The sequence below is a fragment of the Ursus americanus genome, chromosome 17, assembly GCF_024610735.1.
Source record: "Ursus americanus isolate L20-20 chromosome 17, mUrsAme1.1.p, whole genome shotgun sequence".
Classification (NCBI taxonomy): domain Eukaryota; kingdom Metazoa; phylum Chordata; class Mammalia; order Carnivora; family Ursidae; genus Ursus; species Ursus americanus.
The window spans coordinates 51,153,956-51,167,018 of NC_142143.1; the positions used below are offsets into that span (position 1 = coordinate 51,153,956).

Sequence of the window (13,063 nt, forward strand, 5' to 3'; positions counted from 1 at the left end):
CCAAAGAATCTTAAAAACTGTCCTATTTTATATAAGTATTATACAATCTTTTATAAGCCCTGAAGAACATAGCTATTTTAAACTATTATTGAATAAAGTATAAGCTAAATATGTTAATCAGCTAAAAAATGCTTTTTAATGGAAAGTGTGATTTACTACTTAACAGACTAGAAAAAGGACAAGCACTTGGAGAGGAGTCCCAGGCAGTCCTGAGGTTCCACGATCGGATCATTTGTTCAATAATACAGCCATTAGACCATAAAGAATGCTTCACTGACCCAGATGATATTGACTGATACTGATTTCTATTTAAGTGATAGTATCAGTTCATTGAAATGACAGCTGATTTCTGCACTCTGCTTAGTCTTCTGACTTTAACAAATAATCATGTGTATTATAGTTGGGAAAATAAGTCATGTATGAAAGTCTGTTTCTAAGATAAATGTGTATGTTAATTTTTTAACAGGGCAGTGTATATTTAATGTCTAACGTACCTGAATATACAGACTTGATCTACAATAAGAAAATTTTTAAAAATTAATAGAAACTAAACCTATTGCTATAAACAATTTGATAAAACAAAGAGTAAAATGCATATCCTGACACAGCAGATTTTAATTACATCAGGTATGTTGAAAGTACTTAAAATAAATCTTAATATTTTCATTTTTTCCTAGCCACAAATGTGTTTTCTCCCCTTGTCCTTTCACATATTTTAGTGTTTCTTTTTCTCTGTGGGAAAAATATTTAATGATATCATTTATGTAATGTCTAAAATATATTTGTGCTTTACAAAACAAAAAGCATGGTCATTCTGCACTTGAGGTACGCTCAACGTACTAAATCAAAATTGAAAGCATTTCAAAATTTTAAGGAATTTTTTTAAAAAGATGCACACACTTACGTTTTTCTGCAATCCATGGCTTTTTTAACCTGTCAGATAATATATTAATTTTATTTTCCCTGAGAGAAGATGTAACCACTTAGTTACAACTTAGGTTTTAAAGAGTTTTGAAATATAAAGTGGATAAGCAAAATGCTGCCATACCTAAGTCACATCATCTTGTAACTGCAATGTAAAAAAGTAGGATAAAGATATCTAATACTATCTCTCAATATTTGGTTGTTTTTCTCAGTAATAGTAAATAGAGAACTTGAATGCCTAAAAAAATTCACTCTACTGACTGCTTCTGTTAAGTTTCACTTTCTTCTTTATTAACCTCTTGCTGAGTCTTAACTCTTAGAAGTAAACAAGCAGTAATTACTGTGGAAAAGAAATAATTATACCAAGTGGATTCTTAATTTTCAATGACTAAAAAAGAGAAAAAGCCTGTGTGGTTACCTTAGAAAACTAAGTATTACAATTTCTCTGGAAATATCTTAGCACCAAATAATGACTGTGACTATACACTTTGAGTTTCAGTGGTCCTTTATAAAAAGAAAACATACGGTAGTGTTATAGTTGACTTAATAAGTAATTCTAGGATCTTAAAATGCGTAATATGGAACTGACATTTTTTTAAAACAAACCCCATCTAAGAAAAAGATATTATTGGTTTTTCTTCAGTATTCTTAAGTTTGTATATCAGAAAAAACTATAGTATGAACCTGATAACAGATTTTAGTCCAAAAGTTAAGAATCAGTCAGCAATCTGGACATTTCCTAGTATTACAGTTTGAAAACTACATGTGAAAACAAGAACAGAAAATGGACATCCTCGGGGCGCCTGGGTGGCACAGCGGTTAAGCATCTGCCTTCAGCTCAGGGCGTGATCCCGGCATTACGGGATCGAGCCCCACATCAGGCTCTTCCGCTATGAACCTGCTTCTTCCTCTCCCACTCCCCCTGCTTGTGTTCCCTCTCTCGCTGGCTGTCTCCATCTCTGTCGAATAAATAAATAAAATCTTAAAAAAAAAAAAAAAAAGAAAGAAAATGGACATCCAACCTCTGACATGGTTCAAGGTTTCTGTTTTTAAGTCCTTCAACAATAATTCCTTCAGCACCTACATATACTAAGACTTTTTTTTTGCCCTCTCCCCCGATATACTAAGACCTTTGACAGAGAACTTGATGATGAAGACAGTACTAGCTAACATTTACTGAATGTTTAACTGTGCCAGGCAGTAAATGCCTCACAAATCCCATTTAATGAGAAAAAAGCTGTGGATCTATTATTTTCATTTTACAGATTAAGAAGTTGTTATATAAAGAGATTCCAAAACTTGCCCCATTGAGTAGCAGGCAGGGCTTCACTGCACAACTCCAAGGGCACCATTCACACACAATGTGATGGTGTTTCCTGGAGTACTACTCTAGAGCAGCCTTGATGATAGAGGCAGATACGGTATCCAGCCATCTGACTTTAGGAGGTTTAGGAATAAATAAGACAGATGCAGTCTCCCGATCTCAGAACTTAAGAAAAACAGGTAACTAAATTCTCAGGTCCCACACATGCCAAAATATCTTGGCCAAAAAAAAATTAATTAGCATACACAACAAGGTCAATTTGGTGGGAACCAGTGATTTAAAAACCAAGAGAAAACTGTGACCCTGAAGCCCTAAACTACATAAGGGTAAACATGGAATCAAAAATTAGGTTTTATGAAGGAAATGATCTTTAATCAATAAAATTTTTTTGGATAGCTTATTAATTTAAGGATAAAGTCCCAAAGTAAGTAAATTTTACTGTGAAAAAATTTTCTTGACACCTGTGGGAGAAAATACAGAAACACTTCTACTGAAAATTAAGTATGTTAATTTTTTCTCTTAGCAAATATTAAAGACACCATGTTTGATTCATATTCAAGTACTATGAAATATCATTTAGATAATCACAAATGTAATGAAGAATAGCTAGAGTGAAAATTAGTAATGCAAAATGGTATCAACTGATATAAAGAAACAGCAACAGTTTCCTAAGTTTCAGACTGAAGGTATGTATATACTGTTTTCAAAGCCAGTGAAAAGCTCAGAACAAACTCCTAGTAGCTGGAATAAATGATTCTATTTGTTCTGTCATTGCTAAAGCAGAGCTTTTAAAAATAAAATTACGTACTTTTTTTATTGAAAAGAATTTTGGAGGTTTGTTGTTTCATCTTTGTTTATAAAAAGCTGAATCAAACATCTGAATGACAGTTCTAGATTACAGACATCCCATAAGGCCTGTGCTTTGCTTTGCTTTTCTGACAGAATAACTTTTCAATTTCCTCCAGGCCACTCCATAAGCAACCTATGCATATGGTCAATCAAGGGGGGAAAAGTACGTACTGACAGGCTACTTTAATTTCTCTACTGAAAATAAAAATAGCTATTTTGATTTTAATTGTTGAAAGCTGATATCCCTACAATGAAGTTTTTTAAATGTCAGATTCTCTTAAATTTTAAGTTTCTACACAATTTGTTTCTACACAATGTAACTAGGGTTAAAGAGATCAAGGAATTACTGCTCAGCTGGACTTCCTCCAGAGCCAGTGAAGAGGTATTATGGTGTAACAGAAACCACTACTTTTACTGTGAAAGTTTTCATCATTCCAGCTGGATATAATGCAATCAGTTAATTAGAAAACATGAATTGAGGTACACAAATCTGATTAGCACATGTGTAATCAGAATCTAGTTTCATTCTAATTTTGTTAGAATGTCATAGCAACTTTGTTGGAATTGCTGGCTCCTCAGCTGGCATTCTTCTGGTTAGCATTTTGGTTGTTGTAAATTGTGCTAACAATTATCTTGACAGTTTAAAGAATTCTTTGATTTTGATCTGGGCTTGCCTGCTAATTGGGATTTACTTAGTGATGCTTAGGTCTGTGTATTTTTAATTTTTTTCCTATTCAGTTTTTAATTTTTTATTTAAATTCAATTAATTAACATATAATTAATCAGTTTCAGAGGCAGAGATCAGTGATTCATCAGTCTTATATAATACCCAATGCTCATTACATCATGTGCCTACCTTAATAACTTTTTGCAGTAACAAAACACAACAGGTAAGATATATCTTTTTAAAATTTCTGTGAGGAAAATACTTCATAAATTTATTCTTACTTCTTTTTTTAAAATATAGGCTACTAACAGTTCCAGAGCTAAATTTACATACAATGAAAATATATATTAATGATCCCATAGTTTATTAATTTTCTAATTACGGAAGTACTTTACTAAAGTTGTTATTCAGAAAAGTACATCCTCTTGTGAAGAGCTGCATGATCAAACCAAAAATGCTGGTGAAAGAAAACAAGAGGATATAGACAGTTTCTGAAAGACACTCAAAACAAACCTGAATCACCTTTTCAAATACATCAGAAAACCGTATGTTTTTAAAATAACTGGATGCTTACAATCTTGAATTTACACAAAGTATACATATACAACAATCTTGATGATCCAGAATTTATCTCAGAAAATATACAGCAAACTAAAACACTTCCAGCAAACCACATGCATTATTGTTTCAACAGACACTAAAATTCTATTACCTTTTGAAGAACATCTAAAGCTGTAAGCACAGCTTCCTGTAAACTTGTCAAAACTGCTTCGGTATAAGATGGAAGGATGAAAGGGGATGCATCTGAGCTTATCGGGACTGACACAGCACTGTGCAGTATGACTCCCAGCTTTTGCAAGTCATCCATGTTGAAACCAGTTTTTATGTGTTGGTAGAGAGCCGGAAATATCTGAATTAAAGCTGTAAGGAAAGGCTGGCTGGGAATGAAAGTCAGTTTGTCAAAAGTAGTAGGAGGCTTAGTGCTTTCAGATCCAATTCTATACCAGGTATTCCATGCAGCCCACCAGAGATTCAAATCTTCAAGCTCATCAGTAACTACAGGTGCCTCAGAACTACTGCATCTTCCAAGTCTCTCTCCAATAGAATCTGTTCTTACAAATGGTCTGCTCAGGCCAGGGCCTGATATGGACCCTATAAGGACAGGCACAGGTACATTAACTGCAGGTGGTGTCTCGGGCTTATCTGAGTCTCTGACGGGGGACACAATCTGTAAAATTTCCTGGAAGCTTTTCAGTGCAGCCAGAGATACTTCATTGTTTTTGCTGAGTGCTGCTGACTGTATATGGTCAAGAAGAACATCCCATGCTCTTGAAAAATCTCCTACATTAGGAAGAGAAAAAACAAAATCTATCAGAGTAATCAAGATTTTTCTTACTACTGCACACTTTAGAATGTTTGCTTTATTTTTCTACTTAAATTCCTATACAACTAGGAAAATTTGCTTAGGTATTAAGGTACAAACAATGTGAATTAAAATCAATGAAACCCAAAACTACAGTAAAAATTTTTTTTCAAATATAGGAACAAAGGGCACCAAGAAGAAGATAATGAATATATCAATATTTTGGTTCTAAAAACAGAACTCTATAAATGTATGTACATATGTTTACAATATTTCCTGGTAATTTCTGCCTAAGGAGAACAGAATAAAAACTTGAGGGTAAAAACAAAAGTTTTTTAGTAACAACGCTGATCTATCCATCTAGCTTTATTAATAAGATCTTAAGATGTTCTCATTCTTAAAAATATGGGAAAAGTTACAAATTATAACTGAATAAATGTGTGTTTTTTATAGGTCTAAATGTTTAAAATAAACTATGCTATACTCATAAAATCTTACCTTTACACTTTGGTTTTCATATTTACATAATTTATATTTGCAGAATTTTCCTTCTTTTTTGTTGTTGTTGTAGAATTTTCTTTTTTTCTTTTTTTTTAAAGATTTTATTTATTTATTTGACAGAGATAGAGACAGCCAGCGAGAGAGGGAACACAAGCAGGGGGAGTGGGAGAGGAAGAAGCAGGCTCATAGCTGAGGAGCCTGATGTGGGGCTCGATCCCAGAACGCTGGGATCACGCCCTGAGCCGAAGGCAGACGCTTAACCGCTGTGCCACCCAGGCGCCCCTGTTGTAGAATTTTCTTAAATATTTTTCCCCAATTATAAGGAGACACCAGAAGAAACTGCACCATAAAAAACAGACTGCCTTTTTAGAATGAGTCTAAATTTGTTCCTCTCATGTGAAACTGAGTCTGCTGACCCACCATCAGCAGAGTGTGGGCTAAATGGTAGTTGTTGGTTTCTACTGATCAATCCAATCTCTTGTTCTACTCCTATGACCAATTAAGCACATTTATACTGAAGCTCTTTATAGCAACATGTAGCTTGTTTCTATGAAGCCCAGCAAAAATGACCTCGTTCCTCCAGCAATCTAGCCTAACAGCTTTAATACCATGGATTATTACCCACATACTTGCACTTACTTTTTTTTTTTTAAGATTTTTTATTTATTCATTTGAGAGAAAGAGAGGGAGATCAAGCAAGAGCACGAGCAGTGGGGAGGGAGAGGGAAAAGCAGACTCCCCGCTGAGCAGGGTGCCCAACGAGGGGCTCAATCCCAAGACCCCGGGATCATGACCTGAACCAAAAGCAGATGCTTAACCGACTGAGCCACCCAGGTGCCCCACATACTTGCATTTAAATAACACCAAAATCAGAAGAACTGATATTTTCCAAGGCAGGATGACATACGTTGGCTATGAAATACTTAAATAATAAGGTTTAAAGTCACTTCCCAAAGGCTATAAATGACTAAATTTTTAAAGAAGAGATAAACCCATATGCCTGAGGAAGCATTCAGTTTAGGAAAGCTGGAAGTCGTCCTGGTATGAAACAGTAAGTACTACTCTGCCTTTACAGGACAAAAAATAATACCTGGCCAGTTATATGTCTCTTCCTCTATACTCTTTCTTTGATTAAAAATTGAGGTATAATTTACACACAATTGGAAACACAGATTTTTAATAAACTGTTCAAAGAGTTTTGACATATTACATTTAAAAACTATCAAAACAGCTAAACAAAACACTTTCGTCTGTTGCCATCCCAGTTCAGAAGTCAGATGAAACATTACATTTAGCAACCAGAATGGTGACTTAATCTCAGAATATTTCATACCATAAGGGGAAAAACCCTGCAATTCCTCTATTAATATAACTCTATGTCTAGGAAAAAGTCCTCTTTCTAAAAGACTAGGTATAATTATATATTGTACATGGTTATATTAAAAATATTAACATTATCCTAAGATAATAAAACACATTCTCTAATCTTCAAATTATAAAAAATTATCAAAGCTACACAAACTGCCTTATGTCTTCATTTTTAAAAAATTAGATCTTTATCTAGTAGGTTTTAGCTTTTAAAATAAAGTAACTATCATGGAAGTATTAAAAATAATACTTATTTTGTCAAAACTCAGCAAATGTACAGTTAAGACTGGTACACTTCATGTAAATTTTATGTGAAAATTAAAAACTAGGATTTTTACATATATATTATATAGTAAACTCTAGGAGTGCAAAATGGATCAGACACTATAGATTATTTCTGGAAAAAAAAGAAAAAAATGAACATGAAGAATACTATATAAAAATGCTGATGGAAAGAATAAATATGCTTACGCTATAACATAAACAGGAACAAAAAGCTAAATGTAAAATAATAACTTGTAAAAATGCAAGAATATGTATGACATGCTCATAATTATATAAAAAAGCATTTCTGTTAATTTTTCTCTACCACCACCATCACTACCATCAGAATTGAAGGTACAATCTACACTGGGTTTCTTAATCTCAGTACTATTGACAAGTACACGTTCTCTCTGCCTGTAAAACTCTTCACATTTTGTCTTACCGTTGCCTGATGAACTACTACTCCCCCTTCAGATCTCAGGTGAAATACTGCTTTCTTAGGGAAGCCTACCTGGATCTCATAGGCTGGGTCAATTACGTATTATAAGCTTACAAAGCACCACTCTTTTGTAACATTTATCACTGTAGCAATTTTGCATTTATGTAATTAGTTATTCCCTCAGGCCCATGACAACAGGGATGCTGTGTATTTTACTCATCCCTGGATCCCCTAGAAGCTAGTCCATATGAGGTACATTACATATTTTCTCAATGAAATGAATGAAAACGTCATCCACATACCACACATAAAGACTGGCAGTTAAGACTGATTATACTTGGGAAGTAGCACTATACATAAATTTTTTAAAGATCTTCTGTATTTTCCAAATTTCCTTTAACATGAATTACTTATATAACCGGGGGAAAAATGTATATATACCTAAAGGTTGCAATAAATATCTTCTAGTGTTGAAGATTCTTGCTACACCAGCCAATGTTAAAACCCATGTCTCTGCCCACTGCTTCTCTGCTGTGTCCCTTGAATGATGAATGAGAATATTGCCACCTCCAGACTCAATCTTTTCTTTGTCTGCAGTGGTAGAAGACTCCCGAACTCGGTCCAGCAGATGAAAGAGAACCTGAATATTTATAAAAATGCACATAAAAATAACATAGCTTAAGTAATAGCATAGCAGTTAGAAACTGTCACAAGAAATTATACCTGACAGACCAATCCTGTATATTAGAAAAATTTAACAGTAGAGATATATTATCCTTAAAGTCATGGAATATGAAAAGTTTTTTTTAAAGATTTTATTTATTTGTCAGAGAGAGAGAGAGAGTGCACACAAGCAGAGGGGACAGAAGGCAGAGGGAGAAGCAGGCTCCCCGATGAGCAAGGAGCCGGATGCGGGACTCAATCCCAGAACCCTGGGATCATAACCTCAGCTGAAGGCAGATGCTTAACCCACTGAGCCACCCAGACGTCCCAGAATATGAAAAAAAATTTTTAACTGGATAGAATATTTTTGGATAGAATATTTTCTAAGACTTGTTGAGCTGGGGTATCAATAGAGCATCTATGGGGTAATATACGAGAAGGGAATGAAGCTAAGAACCCAGGTAAAAAATTGTAATTATGGAAGACATTTGTAGAGAGGTTATAACTGAAGGTTCAGGACTAGATGAAGGTGCTTGAAAAAAATCAAGCAAGGGGATGCCTGGCTGGTTCAGTCGGTAGAGCACGTGACTCTTAAACTCAGGGTCATGAGTCCAAGCCCCACATTAGGCATGGAGCTTACATTTTAAAAAAAAGAAGAAGAAAGAAAGAATTCAAGGAAGAAGTGTTTGGGACTTGGAGAATGTTTACATTTGAAGAGTAGATTCAGGGGAAGGAACTGAAGAAAAAATTTTAAAAAACTGGAAAGACAAGCAGAAGCATTCTGTGAAACAGAATCCAAGGGAAGATAAATTTTAAGGAGAAAATAATCAACGGTGTTAAATGCTACAAAAAAATAAAAATGAGTAGGAATAGAACTGAATTTAGGGTGAAAACCTTGGCAATCAGAAGACCACCTGTACCCTATGAACAATTTCTGTGGTTCTCAAAATATGGATTCAGAACCAACAGCATTAGCATCACGCGGGAAACTCATAGACATGCAAATTACCAGACCCCAAGCCATGGGGCTCAGAAAAATCAGAAATTCTGGGAGGCAGGGGCTGGTGGCTCAGGAATCTGTGCTTGAACAAGTCGTCTAGGTGATCCTGTTACCTTAAGGTTTAAGAGACTCTTAAGTAGAATAATCTGGAAATCATATTAAAGGGCCAAGAGAATGCAGGGGAGGTGAGGAAGGAAAAATAAATCACTGACAATTAGGCAGTAAGATTAACAATTAAGCTGTTTAAGAGGAAAATAGGAATCAGAGAAAATTTCAGTTTGTTTTTTAAAATAGTAAGGGGGGCTTAAGCATGCCAGTGACCTGAAGAGGTGGAGCCAGTGGATGGAGTTGAAACAACACACAGGAAAGAGAAGGGATTTTAATTATTTTTATTAGTGGATATACATTATTAATTTTTTAAGAAGACACTGTGGAATATTTTTATTAAATTGAAGACAAATTGTTAAATACAATTAAGATTTACTATGCAGCCTATTGTCAAACTTACTGATCTCATAAATTCACAAAAGCGGTGAAATGATACAAAGATTTTTATTAAAATAGAATAGATGGAACAAAAAGGAGAGCTATTAGCAAAGAGGGGATGCTCACTAATAAGCTGTTGGCTTTGTAAAAAGTTCTTAAAGTTCTTAAAAAATATTTATTCTGAGAGAGAGAGAGAGCGCCCCTGCACACGAGCCTGGGGAGGGGCAGAGGGAGAGGAAGAGAGAGATCCAAGCAAACTCCACACTGAGTACAGAGCCCCTGATGCAGGGCCTGATCTCACAACCGTGAGATCATGACCTGAGCCTAAATCCAAGAGTTGGATGCCCAACCGAGCCACCCAGGTGCCCCGTAAGAAAGTTTTTAAAAAGAGGATGAAAAAGAAAAAGAAAAGGGCACACCTGGCTGGCTCAGTCAGTAGAGCATGTGACTTTTGGTCTTAGGATTGTGAGTTCAAGCCCCACATTGGGTGTAGAGATTACTTAAAAATAAAATATTAAAAAAACAAAGAAGAAAAAGAAAAATTGAAACTGTGTATTTAATGAAAAAACATATAGAATTTACCAATTAGAGGTTACTTCTGTTTGTTGATCCTGCAAGTAAATTTCACTATTATTGATATTCTTTTATTTATGAAATTCTCAACTGATTACATTTGAAATATGTGGTTTTGGGGAAACAGGAAGAAAAAAGGAAAAGGCGAAGGCAGAAGTCAGAGAGAGAGATAATCAGGGACGAAGACAGAAGAAGAGAGAATAGGCTTTCAATATGTAATTTATTCTGTGCGAGGTACAATTTAAAGTATGACAAAACTAACATTCTGCTTTGTCAAAAGCACAAATGCATGTAAATTCTTCTTTAAAAATTAATAGGAACAAGATTAACTGAAAAATTAAAAAAATTGTCTCAAAAGCTAGCAACTCAAGCTGATCTACAATACCTTCCAAATAACAGTGTGCCACGTCGAGTGCTGTAATAAAGTTCCATGTGCGCCAATTGTTGAAAACAGAGTTTGTCCTGCACTCTTCCTCACAGCAGGACGGGGGTCCACACATAGTTCACCCAATTTTGCATAAAGACACAACCACAAGCAATCAAACGGTGGTGCAGGATGGAAAGGCCGATTTAAAACAACTCCTTTCTCTTCTGCCTGCTTTTGCTGTGCTGCCTCTTCTTTATTTAATTCTTTTTCAATAGTTTCCCCTCTTTGGAAAAAATAATCTGAAATATTCCACTAAAAAGTAAAGTAGAAAAATGCCATTTCACTCACGTATTTTATTTTAAACACATAAATAAATACGCAACACACGGATGCTCTACCTTTCAGAATCAAACTTTTAAAAGCCACTTAGTAATTCCTTTTCTAGTAGAACAGATTAAAAAACATCTCTGTCACATGCCTCCATCTGATTTCAGGAGAATTTGCGGAAACAATCATGAGCTAACATAAATATTTTCAAAGATTTTTATTATGAAACATTTCAAGAACATACAGAAAAACAGGGAAAATACACCAATATATTGACATACAGAAAACCAATTGTTAACATTCTGTCATATTTATGTCGTGACTAAATTTTATAATTTCCACTTAAAGGCTTTAAAAAAATAACCATGACACCATTATGACACCAAAAAAATTGTTAACAATTCCTTATCATTTAATGATATTTTGTAATTTTACAAGAATAATTACTATATCCAAATATATCTTATGACTTCATTCTCAGCCACAGTATGTGGTGTATGAATTAATGAGAATTATGCCAATGATAAAAATGCAGAGAATCCTATGAACATAAACATAAAGGAGGTGACACCTAGCAGTAATTTAATCGATACTGAATTAACTACTCTTTGGGAGCAATTCTATACACATGCTTATTTTCTTTCCTATAATTACATTTTTAATAGTAATTTTTCCAGCTTGTAAGGAATATTTAAGTTTGACTTTAAAAACTTCTGGCTTATAATAAACATTTAAAAGAATCTAAATAATTGCCTTTGAATACATTTCTATTGGGAACAGCTTTCTATTTGTTTACTTATGTAATATTAATAATATCGTATAATAGATTTTACTTCTACATTCAAGATGAGTAAAATAAGGCTCATGACATCAATAATTACAGAACAAGAGGCATACAGAATTAAAATACAAGTATATCTGTTTCCACAGTCAAAGCTCTTCCATTAACATATTGCCTTCTAATTGCTAATAAAGCAGTGCTGATAAACTATAGGACTGTGTATATAGCAAAGCCCTGTGTATACAGTAAACCTTTTTATTGGAGCTTTATTTACTAAATAAGTAGTATATGGAAATGTTGCTACTGAAACAATATTAAAAGTCAGTTAATCTTTACACTAGTGTCAACTGAATACTTTCCTTGTATGTACTATTACTTGTTTACTAAATCCTCTCATGACAAACCTTTTAAAGCTAAATTTCAGCTCGATATATCAAAATTATTCCAAATAGTCTATTAATGAATTCTTAAATTATGTCATTTAACCCTTCATGCAAAATAGAAGTTCAGTAATTAAAAGTCATTTAAACAACCCCTCTAAAGCCAAAAGCCTTTTCTCTTAGCATTCATTCTCAACAGCATACCAGTGATTTCTAAATTATATGATCATCAGAAAGGCAATAATACTTACCAATAAACCTATTGAAGTCAAACTAATATTAAGTTCTTGGTTATGAAGTCCAAAGCTACCTGCAACATCTACAACAATCTGCAGGCATGTGCAAGGCATTGTTGGTAGAAAATCTGTCACGACCAACTGAAGACACTGGAATGCAGTTCGTATCAAGGATTCTCTGAAAACAACGAAAAAAAAAATTATACTCATTCATTTAAAAGAAATACAAGTAAAAATACACACCTTACAATAATTTTAACCAAGTTAAATTCTATTTTAAAAATTGAACAAGAAAATCTTCCCTAATACAGGTCATACGGTATTTCAATATTTACATAAATGTAAAAGAGAAACAGATACTTGAACAAATTAACAAATAAAAACAAAGAAAGAATTTTCTATCAACTAGCCACATACAACTTAGACATTAATGACCAAAGGAAATTGCCTGTAGCTACTTTCTCACCACTGTATCCTCAATTCTAATTCTAGTGGTGAAAATAATAATGAAAATAAATTATAACAGCTAACACTTATTTTTTCTTATTTTT

At 34.0% G+C, this 13,063-nt stretch overlaps 1 protein-coding gene across 3 annotated transcripts in view; it reads right to left on the reverse strand.

The window, feature by feature from the left end:
- MON2 (MON2 regulator of endosome-to-Golgi trafficking) overlaps nucleotides 1–13,063 on the reverse strand; it is a 123,531-nt gene that overhangs the window by 47,754 nt on the left and 62,714 nt on the right. For all 3 annotated transcript variants that reach the window (XM_045789685.2, XM_045789686.2, XM_045789687.2), the window contains exons 23-26: nucleotides 12,528–12,690; nucleotides 10,807–11,100; nucleotides 8,141–8,339; nucleotides 4,477–5,105 (exon numbers count right to left, since the gene is read on the reverse strand). In XM_045789685.2, coding sequence (XP_045645641.2) covers nucleotides 4,477–5,105; nucleotides 8,141–8,339; nucleotides 10,807–11,100; nucleotides 12,528–12,690 — 1,285 coding nt within the window. The remainder of the gene's footprint in view (nucleotides 1–4,476; nucleotides 5,106–8,140; nucleotides 8,340–10,806; nucleotides 11,101–12,527; nucleotides 12,691–13,063) is intronic.